General features: G+C 34.1%; 1 protein-coding gene across 7 annotated transcripts in view; it reads left to right on the top strand.

The window, feature by feature from the left end:
• The window catches only part of Shrm (shroom), a 689,404-nt gene that overhangs the window by 517,624 nt on the left and 148,415 nt on the right, over positions 1 to 23,365 (top strand). For all 7 annotated transcript variants that reach the window (XM_074118535.1, XM_074118541.1, XM_074118537.1 and 4 more), the window contains 6 exons: positions 8,523 to 8,642; positions 15,507 to 15,683; positions 15,824 to 16,014; positions 17,796 to 18,098; positions 20,979 to 21,351; positions 22,575 to 22,645. In XM_074118535.1, coding sequence (XP_073974636.1) covers positions 8,523 to 8,642; positions 15,507 to 15,683; positions 15,824 to 16,014; positions 17,796 to 18,098; positions 20,979 to 21,351; positions 22,575 to 22,645 — 1,235 coding nt within the window. The remainder of the gene's footprint in view (positions 1 to 8,522; positions 8,643 to 15,506; positions 15,684 to 15,823; positions 16,015 to 17,795; positions 18,099 to 20,978; positions 21,352 to 22,574; positions 22,646 to 23,365) is intronic.

Below are 23,365 nucleotides of genomic sequence, written 5' to 3'. Positions count from 1 at the left end.
TAAATGTATGTTATTTGTGCTCACGAATATTTCGGTAAGACGAATTTAAGACTGAAATATTGTTTTGAATCCTCCGTGATTGAAATTTAAAAAGTGGCCGACTCTAACTTTGTTTTTTTCTACTTTAACATGCATGTATATGTGACTACTCAGAATAATTCATCACTCATTTTATCATAATTATAATAAAAAAATATTATGAATGAACTGGCCAGCATAAGGGTCTGTGACATCTAATAAATTCTAAAAAATGTGAAGGAAAAGTTAATGCAGTAAAATTACTTAAATTATATCAATGAAGTATTAATGAAATGTTGGGAACTGCTGATTTGTGTACCTTTTGGCGTTTAATCAACCCTTATACTTAACTTTTAAAACTGTAAGTTTTTGTTAAGGAGATTTTTGTACCTTTTGGATAGATTTTCCTTTTTGTCTATTTGCAAAGTTACGTCTGCTTTACAGATTTTTTAAAATTTGGAATAAGGTATTCTATCATTATAACCTGATAAGGTGTTAAATCGGAACCGTAACTACCACTGGAGAGATCTTTTTAAAGAATGATTATAGTTACGGTCCCCAAACCATCCTCAATAACCATTTTTTTGAGAAAGCGTTTTGAATAAAATAGGAAGGTATTTGTACGTAAATAGCAAAATTAAACTGCGATTTCAGTACTTCCTTTTAAGAGGAGCAAGAAAAATAAACTGCGATTACAGTACTTCTCCCTAAAAGGCAAAGATTTTGAATCGAACGACAATTCATTGATGTAAATCGGTTCACTCATTGATAATTTTAACGATTGCAGTACTTCCTCTTAGTAGGTGTAAGAGCATGATGGCACTTCACAGCCACATAGAGGAGCTTTAATCACTTCTTCGTGCTAAATTTTATCAAAATCGGACTAAGCTTTGTAGAAATATTGGTAATAATAGTTTCAGAAAGGGCCTTATTTGGGTGGGGCGAACTCCCCTCCTTATGAGGCATAGCGTCGAGACTTTTAAAGTACAAATCTGTACAAAATTTCGATTCGAATGACACTTCATTCATGAAAATCGGTTCACGTGTCGATAATTTGAAACGATTGCTATACTTCCCCTTAACAAGTGTAAGAGCAGATCGTCGCTTTATTGTTAGGTAGGGGAGCCCTAACCCTATCATCCTACCAAATTTTATCAAAATCGGGCCAAGATTTACAGAGTAATTAGTAATAATAATTTTGGAGGGGGCCTTACATAAAGGGGGCTAACTCCTCTCCCATTCAATGTACAGGGCCGAGACCCCCAAAAGGCACATCTACATAAAATTCCGAATCGAATGACACCTCATTCATGAAAATCGGTTCACGCGTTTAGGCGCTACGTTGTTTACAAAAAAGGTAACAACAACAAGAAGAAGAAGAAGAACAACAAGAACAAGAACAACAACAATTTTTGAAAAAGCCGTTTTTGCTCATTTTCAGCAACTTTTTTCTCAAAACCTATTAGATCTGGGTTGTTGCAAAAAATTACAGTCATAAAGGAGGATTTGCCCTTTATTTTAAAGAAAATTTGGGAATTTTATCTTTTATAGAAAAAGAGAAAAAAATTGTCAAAGTTGGGTGTTTTTCAACGTTACGCTTTTTCGTGCAGTTTTTGACCATCAACCCTTATACAACTGTCCTACCGGACAGTTTTAATAGAAATAAAATTTTAAAAATATACCATTAAAAATCTTTCATTGCTTGTTGTTGAAGTGTTCTGGACTGCTAGGATTTGTTAAATTTGTAACTGTAAATCTGCTGATACGAAAATTTAAAATTTGAAGAATTGCTTTTTCCAATATCGTTCAAAATAACATTAATTCTACTAATAAGAGTTCCAACGTGGTCAAATATAAATGCTAAATTAAATGCCGGAAGTGTGTGGAATGAAATAGAAACCCACAGTCTTCCCTGTTTTGAATGTTAGGGTCTAGATCGTGATGGCTTTATCGATGGAACCAACCGAAATTCTCCAGATTCTAATGTCCTTCTAATGTTGAAATTGTTTCATATTCGGAAACTGATATTCACCAGGATGTAACAAAGGTCTACAGGTCTTCTCTTTCAATTAATGGACAGAACAGTTACTGTAAACAAAGGTCAATATTGTACTAATGGTCTCAATACTTGATATTAATTTTTAAGTAACAGTAAATAATCGACTTTTGACAGTTTGAATCAATAAAATGAGTGAATTAAAAATTGAAATCCAAGCAAATTAAAGTATTATTTTAAAATGGATATGCCGGGTACTATAGCTTGAAATATTTGTAAAGTTAATGAGACCAAAGTCAGTTCTTGCGGCACAGTATTGGATTAAAAAATCCAGGGAAATAGACTTGATGAGGCAAGATGGTGGATACCACGGTCCTTGTTATTTCATGAAAAGCCAGCTTCCAACAAAACCAGAAAATTTGGTGTGGTAGGAGTACCATAATTAGGTCCTTGAAAGCATTGGAACCCTGGAATACGATCGGTGCCTAAAAACTAAAGCACTATCCTCTACAAATTGTCAATTCAGTGAAAGGCACATAGGATTGGGAAGTGCCAGCAGTCTAAGTGATTTTCGATTTATAAAGCGATTGGCCATTTGCGATAAAAAGTGGATACAGTTTTAACAAGCCAAACATTCACAGTGTACCATGGTCGCCAAGTCAGCTCTTTCTGGGCCTCAAAATCCTCTACGGTAAAAGATTATGTTCTTTTTTGAAGAAGTGGTGCGTTGCCGACCAGCAAGCTATCAAGTCTGAACTCTCTTTAGCACAATTTGATCGGTCCATGCTATTTTGGCCGTTAAGTTCCATCCACTCCTCCAGTCTGAGCTTAAAAAAAAACCTATTAATTTTATTTGAAGCGTTTTTTTTATAGATGAAATGACTGGTCATTGAGGGCAATTAGTTGTAGTCGGATGGTTAGACATGCGAAGTGCAAAACGAAGATTTATTTTTCAAGATCCCCAAGATTGGCCTTGGATTTTATTTAATTGGTAATTGACGTAATTAAATATGTTAGCCATCCACTTCCGTTCACGACACCTGATCGGTAGTTTGACGCAAAGCCCACCGCCTGAAATATACTAGGCGTTTCTCTACTTTTAATATCAGTAGTTGAATCTTATTTATCGAGAAGCAGAAATATACATAATATTCTTGTAAATATTGCTCTAAAGATTCATATTACTATATTATTATTATTATTATATTATATTATATTACGACTATTACTATATTAAATATATTCTTTAGTTCTGCTTCTACGCCCAAAACTAACTGTCTTCAAGTCAGAAGGATCTGATACCAAACTAATATAGCTTTTTCGTGCTTTAAAACTATTATAATAAACAAAGAAATGATTTAAAACAATTTATAATTTGCCTACCACCTCACCCGCGGGGTTCATTCAGTTAATAGATAAATTTGCCTAAATGGTCTGAATCTTGATAGCCGAATCGACTGGAGAGTTAGCCTTATAACGGGAACCAAGACCAAGACCCGTTCAAGAGAACAGGTAGTAAGAATAGATTGGCCATCTAGGTGGGTCTCCTCGGTTATTAATAACCATATTGCGTAAATGGCCTTCCGGCAACAATTCTGATTTCCTAGCGGCATCCTTGCCACGCACATAGTTTCAAAAAAAATTAATATAATGTTAATAATAAATAAAGGTAAAAATTACTTGATATTTTAAATTTATTTTAAATTCTTGAAGCTACACTTTAAATGTTGTTAATTTTTCTACCTATCCAAACCTAATGTTATCTTCTCCATGTGTGCTGGTGACCTGCTATCCTCTCCCTACCCAGTAATCACCCTCAGAAATATGCAGGATCGCCTTAAAAGTTTAGCAAAATGGTTTCGTTGGTGGACTGTAAAAATAAATGCATATTACTTTTACTCTTCGCAAAATAACACTGCCTTCTCTATATTTTGGCCAAAACTGATCTCGCAACCTCCGAAGACCTCCTCTATCCTGGGGCTATTCATCGATAAAAGACTAACATGTTATCCTCACTCAGACTTGACTTAGACAAAATGTTCGGTTGAAATTAGTACCAACTTCCGATAAAAATTGTAATGCACAGCCTCCATGTTGCCGATTACCAAATTGCCAACCAAACTATTTTACGATGTAATTGAAATCTAAAACAAAATTAGCAACAGATAAACAAAAATTATGAATAAAAGTAGAACAATACAAGAACTTAAGATGATCTGCAGAAAATGATTCAGTCGAAATTTTTCAAAGCCCACATTTTCAAGAGCACTTTTTGAGTTACTTAGAGTAAGCCAGTCATTGCCGTCGAAATACTCCAGTACAGCATTAAACTGCAAAACTTTTTTTACTGACAGTTTTCAATTTAAATTCTTTTAGCGCTAAAATAAAAGACCTTTTTCTGCAACCATGTAAGGAAGTTCTCATTACTCAATTAAAATCAGCTGTGTAATGCCCAACTTCCCACACTTACTTACTTACTGTACGGCGCTACGGTCCTGTAAGGACCTTGGCCTCCTTCAGCACAGCATTCCATTCGTCCCTGTCCAAAGCACGGAGTCTCCATCTTCTGACTCCCAGCCTTCTGATGTCGGTTTCGACATCGTCCAGCCATCTCAAGCGAGGACGTGCTCTTTTTTCTTCTTCCACCTGGATTACCATATAACAATTTTTTGGGCATTCTTGTCTCGGGCATCCTTTCTACGTGCCCTAACCATCTGAATCTGGCGGCTTTAATGAAACAAACCAGATCTGGTTCGCCATATATGTCACGAAGCTCATTGTTAGACCTGATCTTCCAAATATTATTTTCTTTTACGGGACCAAATATTCTTCTTAAAATCTTTCTTTCCCAAATATTTAGAAGACGCTCATTATCCTTGGTCAATACCCATGCTTCACAGCCATAGGTAATAGGGAGAAATAACCTCTATTTCCTGCAGCAATTCTAGCCTTTATATCTTGTTCTATTTCATTTTTCTGTCAAAATGGTCCCCAAATATTTAAACTGTGTTGCTGCTCCAAAGGAATAATCTCCCAGTTGGATATTCTCCCTATTTAATGGGGATCCAGACGACTTCATATACAAAGTTTTCTCGAAATTAATTCGAAGTCCCAGTTTTTTGGCTGCCCTTTCAAGTTCCTGAAAGGATCCTGCTAGTGCCGCTTTATTCCTGGCTGTGATCACAACATCATCCGCGTAGGCTAAATTTTGTGTCAATCTATTTAAAATAGTACCATTCGGATTAGTACGAATGGCTCTTACCGCAGTCTCCAATACAAGATTGAAAAGTATAGGTGACAGTGGATCTCCTTGTCTTAGGCCACTATCAACGGCGAACTTTTCAGACAGCCTCCCTTGTATCTTAACTTTGCACTTACTATTATTTAGCGCCAACTTCCCACACTAGTGGGGAAAAATTCCCATTAGTGTCACTTTCCTCAAAAGTGAGTGGAAAAACTTTATTGTGCTTCCTTGATATAAGAAGTTTTGTTATTAACATAAATATTTTCTGTAAAACTTTAATAAGCTTTAACGTAACTAAATAATTAAAAAACGAATTTTAAAAAATTAAATAAAAATTGAAAGGAATATAGAAATAAAAATAATACTTTAATAAATAATTAGATATTTTTAATTATAAATTAAAAATGGATTTTAGTGATTCCTGTTTAGAAAACACTCCTCCATCAATAAAAGAAACAGCAGAAAATGTAATAAGTAATGTAAATACGTAAGTAATGTAAATAATTGTAATATAACAATAAATGTTTATAATAAATAAATTACTTTTTGTAGACTGTAAAAATGAAATTTTTAATTTTATTAGTTAATAAATGGTTGCAGAAAAAATATAATATTTAACTCGAGTGTCAAGTATTTTCCTCACACTCGGCAATTTGGTGCAAACCCTGCCTCGCGTGAGGAAAAGTACTACTTTCCACACTTGTTAAATAAATAACTATTATTCTCCCAGATTTTATACAGGACATAGTTTAATCGCCTCACTAAAGTTTGAATAAAATAAATAACTTTCGCCGTATACAAACCAGCTAACTAAAGTCAGATCTACATTACTCACACTGAGGTAATTTTGAGTGTTTAGGGATTCACTCAATCTGCTTTATTTCTGTAGCCATGCAATAGTTTGATTTTGACGTTCCATATTTTATTTATTTTGATTTCCTTATTCAATAAATGAATTGTAGAACTTAATATTGTTCATTGTTTTTTGATGACTGATTCATTCACTTCCAGAAGGAAGAAAGAACAATACCAAGTACCGACAGAAGAGAAGGTAAACCAGCCTTATAACAAATGTAAACAGTATCCATTGTCAATAGCCCTGAAGACGAGCGAGTTCCTGGCCAAAAATAAATAATTGACATTATTCTTTCTGCCTTCTGAACTCAATATTGTTTGTGGGTTCCCAATCATTTTATAAAAACAATTCTTTTTAAGAGTTTTTTGATGGCGAAGGAATCGAATTCTAATTCCTGGACAGTTAAGTTCAACAATAAATCATTGGTACTATTTGAATTAACGCAAGTGGTTAGAGTATTTATGTGACCTTTATACACAGGCTGATATCATCACACAATATTGTTTAAATAAAACTCTTCAAAGATACGGACGTTGGCGGCTGCTAATAAGCTTACAAAGTGCTGTACCGGCACGGGCATTCAAGCTTCTTAAGAAGAGAACCACTTCTAAATCCATTAGACCATCTGTCCATATTTGGTCTGGTTTCATTTTGTAAAGAAAATATGCGTACAAGTGGTCTTGATCTTCAAAGATGATGATGCGCGGACTCTAATGTTGCCCACTGAAACATGCACTCTTAAGAATGCTACTTTAATTTACTTTGGTTACTCTGCTAACGGCACAATCTCTAACACTTATGAACAGACTACTTTAGTAATTGCACGTCATTATCTACAAATTAGAACTTACCAAGAATATTAAGCTCGTGCTTTCCATTGAATCTGTAGCAACCAGTAAAGTACTGAGGAAGCTGAATGCATCAAACTTCTTTGTTATTACATTTTTTATTTTTATTTCCTTAAAGAACCAATTTCACTTAAAGATTACTTAAAATAGCTCGAGTTATTCTTGTATCCGGCAAAATAATAATAAAACAATGCCCTAATTGAGAATAATTTTAATAAATATGGTGAAAGGATCGCCATACTTGCTTATACGCTTGATATACTAAGTCACTTGTCCTTGCAATTAAGTCTTGGAACAAGAAAGACTGACCCAAAGACTTTTCTTCTGTTATTGTTTAAATTAACAACAATAAATGTTTAGAAGGTGTTATTTTATGAACAATTTGACCTAAATAAAATCTAATTGAATTTAAAAAAGAAAACTCTTTGGGAACGTTTCCGCTTAGAAAAACAAAAACCTTAACCTTAACGGTTTTGTTCAATTTTGGGCTTCAAAAGTTTGAAAAGTCCGTGCAAAGTCAGAGAGATAGCACCACTGGCGCGTATCGAGGTTATGTTTAGTTAGTAGCATCTCTTGGAAGAACACAAGGTTACTACTCCAGAAATCATTGATAAAATCCATGATATGGTGATGGATGACAGAAGAGTGAAGGTGCGTGAGATTGCTAGTGCTGTGGGCATCTCGAATGAACGGGTACATAATATTTTGCATCAACATTTGGACATGACAAAGCTATCCGCAAGATGGGTGCCGCGATTGCTCACGCTTGACCAAAAACGAAATCGTGTGAAGTGTTGCAAGGACGGTTTGCAGCTGTTCCAGAAGAATCCGCAGGACTTTAAGCGTCGTTTCGTCACTGTGGATGAAACATGGATACATCACTACACTCCTGAGACCAAAGAACAATCTAAACAATGGGTTACCAAGGGGGAATCTGCGCCAAAAAAGGCGAAGACTGTTCCTTCGGCCGGAAAGATTATGGCGACTGTCTTTTGGGATTCGCAAGGAATAATCCTCATCGACTATCTGGAAAAGGGTAAAACTATTACAGGTGCATATTATTCATCGTTTTACACAAACGTTTTAGCCATAAAATATTGCAGTTAATACTAGCAAAATAATATCACCAATGAATGTGGGGAAAAATCAAAATGAAAGAAATAGTAAAAAGCAAATAAAAATTACAATCTAGTGAAATCTCCTACATCACTTAACTTAAACATTCTCCATCTTGAAAGACTCTGATAGCACAAAAATCAAGTGAATATTATTAAAAATACATACCAAACTAACCTATGAGAAACATTCTGAAGGCAATAGTTTTAGTACAAATACAAAATAGATTTATTTATTAAGATAACTTTCGTTGTTACTCGAGAGTGATTGTTCTACGCTGGCATGATATCGCTGCAAACCGAGCGATAATGTTACAGATCTCTGTTAAGATAAAAAAAAATGAAGCTAATTGAATTGCAAATTGCCTCATTCTTTTCTGAATTACACACTCTGCGTGGTGGTGTTTAATTAAATATAATTTTAAAGTTAATTTCTCCGTTGCAGGAGCGCTGCAGGCCGTCCGTCCAGGAAGGGCATGATAAAGGTGCAAGCTGGCTGGGAGAAGATCCCCTGGTCATCGGAACCCGGCCTCACAGATCGTCAAGCAGCTCATTCACACACCAGGTGAAATTTTGGATATTTCCGTATTTACCAGAACATATGTCGACCTCTCGTATGCTATTATAATTTTCAAGGGGAAAAAAGTTGGTTATTTTTTTATTTTTCCACCAAATAATAGTTTACCTTAAAATTTATTTCGAAATTCACAATAGGTACGTAATTAATTACCTAAAACCTTAAGAGTTGCAAACGAAAACAAAATTTATACACAAACAATTTTACCTACAGCCCAACGGGAAACAAAGAGTAATCGTAATGAATTATAGTAAATTGCTTTTCAAACGGACATTTCAAATTCCCTATAATGATGTTAATGCCTCAATTTTCGCTTTGTCTTATCTAATCCTTTCTGTCCATATCTCCAATCTGTACATCAGGTAGGTACGCCAAATTACCCATCAAGTGTCGTGGTCACAGGTGGTGGAATTTGAGTAATCACTTTAGAGGGAATCTGCTCATCCACTCTCACAGAAGTAACTTTTTTGGCAACTGCCAGGAAAATTGTTTAGAGAGAAAAATTGTAGATTAAAGTTTGTGGTCATTGTACAAAGTTTAATTAAAATCGTAGTAACTGTTTGTGAGAAAATGTCATAGTAAAGAATTACATTTGCTTCATAGACTAAAAACAGTCTAAAAACGCAGTCAGAGATTCTATATTAGAGAGTCTATATTTAATATAGAAAATTTAAATCGATTCTTTCTACTTAAAAAATGAAATAAACTAAATCAATATCATAAAAAAGGGTGGTTTTGATTGTTACATAATTTCAAAACTCTAGCTTTTATAGTTATAGTTATTACTAATCATTTACTTAAGAGGAATTACTTAACAAAAACACTTTAAATAAAAAATGTTTATTTATCATTCAGATATTAAGTAATCTAGTTTTTGTAATTCACGATTAAACAAGCATCTCTTGAGGAACTAGTTCTTTGTTCTAAAGTTTTTAATAAATTAGTTCACTCGTGATTTAAGTAATATCGTGTAACCATAATTGATGCCATTTATTACTGATAATGAAAGACTGGTTGTTGTTTAGAAATCTTGAAAGAGGTAGGCAAAGAGTTAGTGGACTGGTAGGCAGAGAGTTAGTCGTCCCAACAAAGACGCCAGACAGTCCGTGATTCTACAAGAACGTATCGGCTTAGTGGAATTGCTTTTCTATATCATTGCCGCTTCACCATCAATCTGGACCATTATCATTCACTGTAGGCTGAAAGCAGCTTCTTTTATTGTACCGCGCGACCCAAACTTATTTCTTTGATGTCATCTTGCTACCCAATTGTTTATTTTATTCTCTATTATATGAAAGTAAAATTAAAGAAAGTATTACATTAGCACGGTACTAGATTCACTTGGATCAACTCGACAGTAGTTGTAATGGTCATATAATACATAATATTATGTACGTAGTAGATTATAATATGTAGATTTATTACTTATTTTTGATTAAAAAATTTAGCCCCAGTTGTTAATTTCGGAAAAAAGTATTTTCTTTTCAAATAAGTCGGAAAATTATAAATAAACCTATAGATAAAAGGCAAAAAATACCATTACTAAAACAACGCTGGCTTAGAAAAACGGTTTTGTTATTCTAGATGTTATTCTTATTGCTTTATGTACCACTAATTCGAAATATATTCAGGAGATGCATTAGCTTGCAGCAGAACTGGTGTTTCCGTCTGGGTTAGAGATTTACCACTCACTCCTAAACATAGTAAATGAATGTAACTTTTTTGTTTTGCCGGTAAATAGCAAGTCAACTATCGCGTTTGTCAACCGACAAAATAAAATACTAACACTTACATAAATAGTTTTTACAGTTTAAGTTGTATTTCTTCAAGTTTTTTTTTTTCTGCTTTGACGCCTTCGCAAAGCAACACTGGGTCGCGACTCAATGGCTGAGATTCGCTGGTCTTTAAAATATAAATTATTTATTCTGTATCTTTTTATTTTCATTACTGTAAATGTTAGCGTTTCAAAAGATCTACAATTTGATGATAAATGACTTCTAACTTATAAATGAACTGACAAAATCTTTTAATATTTCGTACATTTAAATCAGATTCAATTCGTAGCAACTTTATAGTTTGTAACCGTACATTAAATAGAAATTTAACCCTACCAGGAAGCCTGGGCCCAACCTGTCCTGAAGAGCTTCTCTAAAAAGAATACTCCTAGAAAAATGATAATAGTAAAAGTTATAAATCTGTGTGTACGCGAAGCTTATAGAAAAAGTTGGGAGCCAAAGAGTTTTAGTTCCGCATGTTTATAATTGGAAAATCAAATTTAAAGGAAATTGTTCAGATTTCGAGGAAATCTTTAAAAAATTGATTTTGTTCAGTCATGAGGTACTCCCCGGTTGACCGATTTGAGCCAAAATCTGTTCATAATATTCTTCCTTATTCTTTTGCATTTTTTAAATGCTCCATCCAGTACAATATTTAAAAAAAAAGTCCGTCTTAGTCCACAACCTTGAGCTAATTAAGATTAAGGTTTGAGATAATATAAAGAGCAACCAAATAGAATTTGCACAATCATCAAAATAATGTGGTATCGAACTGTTTGTATAGCGTCCATATCTCATGGGGAAAAAATGGAATGAAATGATACGCAACTTTTTCTATGTACACTTTGTTTTGGAAATATAGTTGATAAAATTTCTTTCCCATTCGACGTAAATTGTGAGTACCTTCAAAAGTGGTTCACAGAAGTTGACAGAAATGACCGTTTCTTAAAGTCGGTAACGTTAAAGTGGTTTTCGAAATAATTATGATAGATTGTTGTATCTTTCCACGAATATCACACCTCACACAAAAGCGTCCCTTTAAACTTCTATCCCAGTAATATCTCTGATGTCCCGTAATCATATTCTCATCCATCAACAAAGGAGTTAACTTTCCCCTTACCTAGAGTAGCAGTCATAAATGAGATAATTGAAACAATAAACAAAAAGGAACATTTTTGCTAATACTATTCACTTAAGTGAAAGATTTTATTCACTTAAATCATTTAAGCTTAGAAATTACAAAATGCCTGGCTGAAAAATGACTTCCTAAATTGGCAATTAACTGGAATTGTGGGCAGTTCTTTAAGAGCGAGCCAAATGGTTCTTGTAACTGCCGCTCGTGTTTTGGTTGCTCTATGCCAAATTGTACTCATCTATCAGAGTTCTTTCCTTCTACAATAATTGTTTTCGTATTTTCTACTTCTGTTCTATATTTCTGTTCCCATCTTGCCTTCATGTTTAATTAATTCCTGCTTTTCTTTCTTTAGTAATTCTTCGAAACTTATGTTACTTCTTATCCTCTGCAAAAATGAAAATGTTGAATCGGATTTCAGAAAAAAAAAAAATTTATAACGGGTTGGTAATAAATTTGACGTCTAAACTTCAATTAATTTGAAGGTGGAATTTATGGGATAATTCAATTTGTTTAAACGTTCTTTCATTTTGAGATTAAAAAAAAAAAAAATGATTTTAGCGTTTTTAGTTTTTATAAAAATGAATTTATTTGTAAAGTTACACCAGCGCTAGATGCACTATAAGTAACAAAAACAATAACTGACATCAAACTAACTAATTGAGGGGAGAAGTTACCCAGTGATAACACTCCCTAAGTCGTCTCCAGGATTAGCTACTCTCTTCAGAAGAGTGAAAATCGCGAGGCCACTGGCGTTTTAGTCGTCTGGGAGGATGATCTGGATGGTGATGAGAGGATAAATGGCGGACGAGAGGATTGGAATGAGAGTACAAGTTCTGATGAAAACTTTTGTAACGAGTTCGAGCTACCTGATCTATGTGGATAGTTAGATTTGAGACGTAAAATGGAGTGTTAACGATAGTGCGAAGAATTTTAGACTGAAGCGATTGAATTCGTTGAAGATTGGAGCGTTTCGTTGAACCCCACAGATCAATACCGTACGTCCAGACGGGTTTTAGTATAGAATTGTAAATCAGTCGTTTGTTATTAAGTGAAAGTTTTGAACGTTGGTATAGTAGTCTTTTAAGTAGTCGATAACGCCTGTTAACTTCAGTTCGCTTAAGTCTTGTGTGTGTCCGGGTTCCAAGTCAATCTTTTGTCTAAATACAGCCCAAGATAACGGACAACATTGGCAGGAGGAATTGGAATTGAGTCATAGAAGATCGGAGGAAGAGGGATGCGGCGGAGAGTAAAAGTAATATTTTGAGATTTTGTTTCATTCAACTTGATTTCTCCATTTTTTAAACCATTCCTCAAGAGAAAAGAGATGAGTTTGAAGGTTTCTGTGTGAAGTTACTGGATCAATGTGAGGAGAAAGTATAGCTGTGTCATCTGCTTATGTTAGGAGGACAGTTTCAGGATGGATTGGTATGTCTGCTGTGAATATAACCAATAGGATTGGTCCTAAGTTGCTTCCTTGAGAAACACCCGGCTTCAATACGAAAAGTGAAAATAATTTCGTTGATCTTATCAGTCATATAAATCGTCATTTCATATTCTAACCTGAAATATAATTATTTAATTAAACAACACATGCATTTGATAGGATTGTTTCTCCAAAGGAAATGGATTAACCAGTATTCTCGGTTCTTGTCCACTCTGACTATACTGAGACAGTGTAACATAAGCTGACAGGACAGAAGATACACCATCTTTGTACATTATAATGTAAAAAAATGTTACAATTGTCAGTAGCATAAGCCCTGAAGATGATCTAGTCTCTAGGTCGAAAGCTCGGCAAAAATAAAAAATAACTGACTGACATTAGTATTATTCTTTCTTACTTCTAGTCTACAAGTACCACTTTACTAAGTCGACTTTTCACTTTTTTAAAATATTTTCATAAAAATGGCCCCGACGATTGTTGTAAAACTTGATTGTAAGTATGCACATCTGTAACTTTAGTTTGTTACTTTTCCTTTCAGAAAATTTGATTGAGGACACTTTTAGGAGTGGGGGAGGCTTTACTCTAACGTGCCATTTCGTGTTTTCTGCTCTCCTGCCACCTGTATATTTTTTTAAGAATTGTATGTACAACCAAATTTTCGAATTTGGAGAAAATCTATTGTCTGAAAGTGACCATATTTTTCCAGTATTTTGAGATTTTACCGAAAACAATTCCCACTATTACTGAACTCATGTAGCCTAAACTTTAGGATTTGTCTGTAATTAATAGGAAATATTTATTATCTTGACTAGCCAAAGAACATTCCGCAATCTACGTCTGTAAGCATTCGTCCTGTCATGGAAGATCTGTAAAAAAACAGATCTTTTCAGATATACCATGAACTTGGAATTGTAAGACAATACGAGTTTCATTACAGGAAATGAACAAATAGCTGACAGCTGTTAGATAAACTAAGCCATTCATTTTTATAGATATTCACGCCAACTAGTTTCCAGAGTCACATGTATGCCGCGCAGGACATTATCTTTCTATATTTCAAGGTGCAATGACATTGGTACGTCCAACCACTATCTCTAAGGATAATAAAAACTACCACCTACTCGTTCAAGTTAGAAGAATTATGTCCTATCTATTTCGTTGTCTCCCATAATAATATTGACTATTAGATGTTGGAATGTTGTTAGAAGGTTTATTCTAGTATTTCTTCACTTAAACATATTTTGATTGTGATGGTGCCAACTGTCCGTTAGTTTTCTATCAATATCTCTGCGGGACACCTTCTTTTCTTCTTCCGCTTCCACCACGTCACTACGTCCTCTTGTTTATTTGATCCTAACATTTTCTTAAACATGAAGAAGAAGAAGAGATGTCGAATATAGATCAAAAGAAGTCCGAAATTCTTTTATTTAACAATTTTTTTCCCCTTCTTTATTGCGTTAAAATTATTTTTTGATATAAAAGAGTTCATTTTGAAGGACGTCAAGTAAGATTCACTACAAATTTTGAAGTTTATTAACACGATGCATTGACCTTTTTTTTTCGGGTAATTTGAAGAAAAAATTAATAAAAGCATCGAAAAGTTTTCTGCTTGAAGCAATTACGCACAATAAGAGTAAAGTTGTGAATTGTTTAAGATGCTGCGACAAAGTCGTGCGAACTACAAATTATTAAAGCGACATTAACCCAGATTCTATTAAGCCAACCGCCATGATCGATCTTTTCTTCCTATTTTATTGCAGTTTTTAAATGATTAATGCTTTTCCGAAGTTTTCTTTGACTTATTTGAGTTTTTATTTTGTAATAATATTGCAAATTACAGAAGAAAGAAAGAGTAATACCAATTCATGTCATAATTTTCGTATTTTTACCAAGCTTTCGACCTAGGAACTAGGTCATCTTCAGGGCTTATGTTAGATTTTAGGTTTGAGGTTATTTTTTAAAACGGCTAGACTTTATCAAAACAAATTAAATGAATTTATACATTTTATGTAAATAAATTAAACAATTTGGGGTAGTTAGTTTAGGATGAGTTTTGACTTCCACTCAAGGTGAAATTTACGGTTTCACTCACTAGTAAAGACCTAATAAAGAAGGAACTTTAAGGCCTGAATGGACGGAGACTGAAGGACACTTCGATTATACATCGAATGATTTTAAATTAGAGGAATTGAAACCGATAGGAATTAGAATGCTTGGTGTACCACCATTGCTGGGATACCTCACGGTTCAGAAGTGTTAAGGTGCCGGTGAGATGTTGTAAATCATACTTTGGTCTCTGATATTATTTTACATCGTATTTGCACAATTCTCTCTAGCATTGTGACACGTATTTTTAGTCTAGTTGTAGATTTTAAGTGTCATTGTAAGCCCAAGTGTATTTTACTTTGCTCACAAATGGTAGTGCAGATATCTCATAAGGCATCATCATTCACAGGGCACTTACGTGCATTCACTTGTGTTAATTTTTGAATTTCCAGTTGAAGACTGTGATGGAGCGATGTGAAAAGATGCCACCTGGTGACAAATTCTTGCCGAAAGTTGATCGTGAAGGGAAGACACTAGGCGACAGTGATTATTCCATACCCTCGCCTCCGGAGAGAGATCTGCCCCATTTGGATCATTACACCAAGTACAACGAAACTAGGCTCTCACAGGTGACCTAATATTTCTTTATTATTATTATTTTAACCATTCTGTTATTTTTACTAATGACATAATCAAATTTTACTCAATTTAGTGAAAGAAATGTATTCCTTGATTTCAATTTAAAATATATATCTTTCATTTTCTTCAGCTGAGTATTGACGGTGGCTACGATGGATCTCAGACTTCTTTGACTCGAGCGGAACTGGAGCAATATACCAGAGCTTACGAAGATGTACGGCCTCCATCGCACAGCCAACAGCCGTCTTACGCCCAGAGCGAAGGATACCACAGTTATGTCTCTAGCGCTGATTCTACCACTACCACACCTTTCCTTGATAGGTTCGTGTTGATTTCGTCACTTCCTCTTTGGAATACATCCTTCTTTCAAATCATTATGCTTTCATTATGAACGTATTAATTCTTTCGAAGACCAGTTAATTTTTTGTTTCTTTAGTCTCTTGTATTTATAACCCATACTTTTTTTGGACTAATGTTCATCTATTAAAGTATTGTCACTCTAGATCACAGCCAGATTTAATTTAGATTTCTTTGAATACTAGGTTAGAAATAAGTAAAACCTAGTTGGTGGTGCAAAAAGAGAGGAGCTAGAGGTGTAAATTAGGTAATGAACAAAATTTACCACTGGAGTTTTGGATAGTTTTCCGTAGAGAAGAGATTCCAGTGGGTACTACCTTAAATTTAGAAAACCTGAATATGTAGCACTCAGAATGGCTAATAAATTACCTGCAAAAGAACGATGAACAGGTCCATCTTTACTGAGACTGCAGGCTCTAAATTCCTTCGCCAAATAAAATTACTTTTGTTTACAATAGAGGTTTGAATCACAGAAAATATAATATTCTCTGTCACATAGTCCTCAATATTTCAGACCTGCAGTATAATACTAATGATGTAAGACAACTTCGTGGTTGGTATGACAAAAGGTTTTTAACTGAATCAGTTATTTGACTTTATAATTATTAGTAATGTTTTTACAATACTCATAATGGACTGAGGAAGAACTCGTAAGTTTGATTCGAAACTATTAATAAATTAAAGGTTTCTTAGACTGAAAATGGTTGTAATACACATTCAAATTTTATGGATGAACATAATTTTATCAATTGTTTTCTTAAGATTATGAAGTGGGCAGAATTCTTATATTTTTAGACTACCTAAAAATGTATCAGGTCTTATGATGTAGAGGGATAATGAAATAATTTTTTGCGGACAAATTGCTTTCTATTACTTCTGGTGTATGTATAGCGTAGAAATGTGTACAAAGGACTTTGTATTGAAAAGATTCAAAAAGGTAAACTTGTCAGAAGCGCCCTACAGTTATTACCTACATGATCAGAGGTAGTATGGAGTTTATTTTAAGTTCAAGTTGGATAGTCACCCGAAAATTTGATTGATTTAGCCATCTTTTAATGCCATCAATTAATGAGAGTAAGCGTACAACATAGTTCGGAGATAGGTTCACTGTTTCAGGAAGTATGTCAGAGAAGTAGTTTTTTGCCGAAATGTTGCCTGAACGCATTTGGAAAATGGCTGAAATAGATAAATGAGGACAAATAGAGATAATTGATTCAATAGCGTGATTGTGTTTTTGGAAGCTTATAGCCTCCAGACTTTAGGATGATGTTCTAACTAGGAATCTTGTTCTTTCTTTAATAACTGTTTTGCATTCATCATTTACGTCATGGAACAGAGAAGGATATCCTAATAAGAGACTGGTTGCAAGGAATGTACGCGTGGGAAGCTTGCAATTGGCCAGTGTTCAATTGATTTATTCGTCAATCAACTTATGGGTTCTAGAGATCAATTTTTAATGATTGAGGCCGGGATAAAATCTCTTGAACCTCTTGTTAGATCTATTTCAGACACTTAAGGAAGAATGGAATGATTGGAAAGTTGTCATGTATGTCTTCTTAGGTTTGCACCGAACTAAAGGTTGCAACTGAGCTAGACGTGGATACCACTCGAAATAAAGAAAGTCTATTGCTACAATTTCTTTCTGTTTCCAGTTACTTCATCTTTCTATTAAAACTTTTAATAAGATGGCCTTTTTTTTTAAAACATACAATTTTATTGAAATTAATATTGTAAAAATATTTCAGACTCCGTAGAGAAAGCGTAGAAACCTCCGTAGTTGGTGGAATCGGAAGTAGCGGCGGTGGTCGAGATTCTTCGGCCAGTTCTGGATCGTCCAGTGAAACTCTGAAATGGCACGGATCATTGTCTGACGTTTCAAGCACTGCAGGCCATACTCAGCACATTGCACACTCCGCCAGAGTTCCAATGCCACAACGTCATCACTCGGAGAGTGTCCTCTACTTGGACCCATGGCCTCCGCATAACAACATCAATACTCAAATGAGAAGATTGTTTCCTGTTACAACATATGAGCCTACTTCTCCAAGGTAATTGGATCGATAAGTACAATAGCTTCAACCATTAATCTATTTCTATAAATTGAATAAAAAAATTAGAATAAATAAATTAAAAGAATATGGCTGATTCTACGGCATTTTGTTCTCTCGTCAATCCAATACAACTTTCATCAACGACGTGTTCAGGGACTAAAGTTTAATTAAAATGAAAATTATTTTGTTTACAAAAAAATAAACGTTCAAAAAATAGTTTAGCTTCAAGTGAGAGAGAATAAAGAGTAAATTATATCTATATTAAAGAGTATTTAAAGGATAGACAAGGGAATAAAATAAGCGCAAAAAATCCTAACAGAAGTAAAGACCACTAGATAAATTGTGACGTTTGAAATGCAGAAATAACGGAAGTTAATTGCTGTAGAAACATTCTAAAGGAATTGCCACGTGATCTCAATTGCCAACTTTTCTCAATCTGATCTCAAGAACCGTTGATTGTAATGACGTGATTAGTAGAAACTCAGTGCAACTTTTTGTCCCATATGCACATTTTTGTTGGAAAACTGTTATGGGGGACTCAAAAAAAAAATAAATAAAACATTTAAATTTTTTATTATTTATTTATGGTACAATTGTACTAATACAATATCTATTGTATCTACAGGAGCTGGGATGTACGGTTACTGCACACTATTCTATGGGCACCGACTAAAACCTCTCTCATACTTATCACATACTTAAAGAAGTTGATGATGGGAAAAGTCCGAAACTAAACAATATCCATAATGTTAAAGTTAAACATTGAAAAAAACCTGTAAAGAAATCAATAATAATTTCGTTCATTTTAATCTTTTTTTTCACTCGGATAACCAGACTTGAATAACGAATTCTGAGTGGTACCTTATCAGACTGTTGTATTCTAAAGGCGTTAATGTTGGTGGAATTTGAAGTATTCCTAATAAAAACTCCCTTCATTCTATAGGGTTCATTGCTGTTATATTCAATATACTCACCGAAGGAGAACGAAGAATCGGAGATAACTGTCAGTGGAACAAAATCTCAAAGAAGTTATGTGGTTAGCATATTGGATTCCTGTACGGAGATCCCGGGTTCGAATCTAGCTGCTGACCATTAAATTTTCTCTTCCTAGGAGCTCCTTACAGCTCACTGTTCGGTGATGGACAGTGTTGACTGTAACGAGAGAACACTGTCCGGAGGCACTGGAAAAAAGCTCCGGGCGCCAATAACCTCAGTTGTTCAACCTTAAATCATTTGAAATAAAATAAAAAAATCCTTAAAATTCCCCTGGACAAACTGCTGGTGTCTCAATGCTTGTAACACTAAAACCGAGATCCTCGCTTGATATCTTGCCAGTTCCAAATGTCCTAAACCAAGTCACCAGAAAGCGAGGAGTAATGAGGGAGTATCAAGTAATGATATACAGTCTCCCGCTCCTCATCATCATCATCAAGGATGATGGTGATGGTCTCCATTTTGGAAGCATTCAGGTGCCAAGCCACAGTAGGATGCCCAATCATGACCACCATTGAACCCTTGAATGTTTCTTTCCCAGATCCAACAAATTCTTTATCAGTATCCTTACATGAAACTCATTCGGACGATATCCTCTTATTTTCGTCCATAGCCTTTTCTATTCCTTCGGTCTCCCGACGTTTCGAGATTATCAGGTTCAGGTCTAGAGAAAAAAGTGTTAGACCCTTCTTGTTCCTCCTCAATCACTTTACAGTCTTGCCATTTTGTCAGTGATTTAATGGACTGAAAAGTGTCTATAGTTTAATGTCCAACTGGCTTCCTAATTTTCTTTTCCTCGGAGCCTCGTCCGGTGATGGTCACTGTACAATGTTTCTTTAACAAAAGAACACTGTCTTAATAATAGAGCAATGTAATAAGAAATCTCCGGGCGGCATTTGACCTGTATTGAATTTAAAATAAAATTTTTATTATATATTTTTATTATTTTTATTAATATAAAAACTATTTTTCGTTCTTAATCAAAAGCGCTTGTGTTTCCCTTATTACTCGCTCTTGAATATTGGGTATTTAAAACTTTAGGGAAAAATATGGCCCTACTTTTACCTTCTCATCTTTCAGTAGAAAAAGTACTTAGTAAATTTTTTTCTTGTGCATGTCTTCCTTATTTCGTAATTCTGACTCTGGCCTAAATCAGGATGTTTTGATGCATAGAGTTAATCGATAACTATCATGCAAAGACCAGTTCAGAGCCTCATGATAACAACACTGATATTTAATAAAAAAAATTATTAGTAACAAACAAGGAGGTTATACGTAAATAAAAGATGTGAAATTGTTATATTTTATTATAATTATTTCATTTTTGTGATATTGTTTTTACTTTTCACTACTCTAATTTTGTGTCCTTACAGAACATTAAGTATTAATGATATCGTTGATAAAAAAAATAGCATTACTGTTTAATTTCTTGTTATTAGATTTCTATATGGTTATTCCAGCAGTTGGCACGATACTTAATTTTTATTTTGTAATATTGTCGAAAGTGGGAAGTGTTTTGTTAAAGCCTACACATATTACATTGCTCTAAGGCAACATTCCAGATCTGTAATAAAATTGATATACTACAGCGTGAAGGTCCTTCAAAAGTAGACGGTCTGCAACATTTCAATTAATGACACACAGCGAATTATTAATCTTTTATTTCCTACCTAAATTTGGAAAGTTTTTATTGAGTTACAAGACAAAATACACTGCAAGGGATTATATAGTATGTTAATTGCCATTCGTTTGAATGTAGACTATTATGAACTGCCGATTATTCTACTGTTATTTGCGAGAAATTAGCTGAGTCATTAAAATAACTTTTATTGACCTTTTATTTGTTTATTATTATGATTATTAATCAGAAACAAAATGTTACAGGCAACTAGTCGAACATTACTCGACCTCAAGGTCTCCACCAAAGTTGTCGGTCGCGGAAAGGATTTGTGAAATAGAACGCCAGTCATCTCAGACAAGAATTGGACCGCCACCACTTGGTGTATCGGATGTAGAGAAAAGAGGCAATAGTAACGGATCAGCTAGAGGTATCACTGACCATGCTTCCTTGAAGGCCATACAAAAGAAAGCGTTACTTTCTTTCTACGAAAGGCATCATTCAGCGTGGAAATCAGAACCACAGCTAACCACGCCGAGCATACCACCTCAACCACCTCCGAGACCTCAACCGCCTCCGCCAGCGCCAAGTCGTCGGTCATCTTCTGCTTCTGATTATGCTGGTGCCATTAAGCGTGAGGTAAGCGATATGATTTTCATGCAATATTGGTTTTGGAGGCCGGATGCATTGACTTCTGTGATCATTAGCGCCATTTTATCATCTATTGATGCAATTTTCTGTTGGTTTTGTAACATCTTTTTAATGCCATTTTCTCATCAAAGCAAATTTTTCAATTTCACTTAGTTCACAATTAAATTTTTACAAGTAGAGTCATCTATAAAGATTAATATTGGAGTAGTATGACTGCAGTAGCCTCCAAGGCTATGGCAAATCCTTTTTTAAAAAAAATAACAAAGCGCATTATCTTATCACAAAATGCGTGAATGAATTTCAGCTCCTTGGTCTAAGATGGAAAGATTTAAGATTAAGAATTATCTTAAAGTCTAGAACATTCGTGAAAGAGATTTGAAAAATCAGAGTATCATTATTGCTGCTTAATAAACATTCTTATATTTACCCGGATTAAAAAGAGTGAACAGGATTTCCTTATCAATTCCGAGAAGGGGTTTTCTCCAATGTCTGAGTATAATCAACACTTATCCTTTCTTAAGAATATATAAAACACAACACCTTACATTGTACTGGAATAATAACAAATCCTAACTCTCACACCCTTTCCAGAAGTGACGTCAATCGAATTTTTCTGAAAAAATGCTAAATTTCGATCGGTTTACCTGAAGGGTCTCAGTGAAAATTAAATGTTTCAGCTTCTTGTGATTTGTCCGGTTTTAAGGTATTTCAGGGTTCCTCAAAATAGATATTTCCTTTTAAAATTTGAACTGAACACAAACCTTTCTTTTGGGATTTATTTTTAGAATTGTACAATGTTCGTTTAATGTTCCAGTAAGTAATGTTATTTAAAAGGTAGAAACTATAATTTTCATTCATTAATGGATTTTGAACGTTTTTATTCATTTGAAAACAGTAACCAGCTTTTTCTAATATAAATTTTCAAGTTCGAACGATATCGATATCTTAAGTTTTGTTCAAAATAAAAGTACAGTTTCCAAAATGTTAGTTAAAACATCTTACAGTAAAAAAGAAATATTTGTTACATTTCTTATTGAACAGTAAACAAACTTGCTATAGGTCAAAATATGTAATGCTCAAAGATGTATAAAAGTTTATTGTGAGAATGATTATTAAGACCAGAATTGCTAAGAATATTTGTTATTTGATTTTTTTATGGCTTTACAACTGTGTACACATTTTTATAATTTTTATCTTTTCATTATTCTCAGATGCCAAGAAGTAATTTGGACTTGTCCAAAGTAGAAAGTAATGGAATGAGAGAATCTAAACATCAGCATAGGTAAGGATAAAAACAAACTAGCGTGTAATTTTAATTGTAAAAATTTAAGGTTTTTATAAAGCATCACCTACGCACAATAAATTTCCTTTGGTAGAGGTTCCAAATCTTTATCACTTGGTTTTATTTTTTAGTTGACGGTTGTTTATATTTAATTGCATGAAAGCACAATGCACTTTTACGCTGTTGAACAAATTTCTTTAGCACTTTTAAAAATTGTTTTTTGCGGAATTGCATGTTTTTTACTTTGTCTAAATGGCACGGTTTTCTTTGAAAAAATGACAGGCTGAAAACATAACGCCAAAAATGAAGTAAGTAAGCAGATAATGGAATAATTCGAAGTGAGATAAGTAAAAACATCAAAAAGAAGTGAAACCCGGCGTTAAGTAAATCAAATAAAAAGAAGGTAATAAATACAAGTAAATATGAAGGTTTATTTGATATTGGAAGAATAAAAAAAAAAAAATCAGTTGATAAGAGAAAAATGAGAAGGATGTAAGCGCAACTAGTTCTGAAAAATCATTTAGAAGGTGGAGGCTCCCAAATATAGAGAATTAAAAATGTATTTTATTTCAAATTGATGAAGCAATTTGTTAACTTATTCATTGCTAGATGCAGTATTTCGTATGGCTTCAAATAACTTCGTTTTTCTGGCAATTTGGCTTTGAATTAAGTTGCACTCAACTCTACTTAATACGTACGAGATTTCTGAGTGTATTCATA

Source organism: Rhodnius prolixus, unplaced genomic scaffold (assembly GCF_049639745.1).
Source record: "Rhodnius prolixus isolate KJV_2025 unplaced genomic scaffold, Rpr scaffold_2, whole genome shotgun sequence".
NCBI classification, from domain to species: domain Eukaryota; kingdom Metazoa; phylum Arthropoda; class Insecta; order Hemiptera; family Reduviidae; genus Rhodnius; species Rhodnius prolixus.
This window is presented reverse-complemented; position numbering and strand designations above follow the sequence as displayed.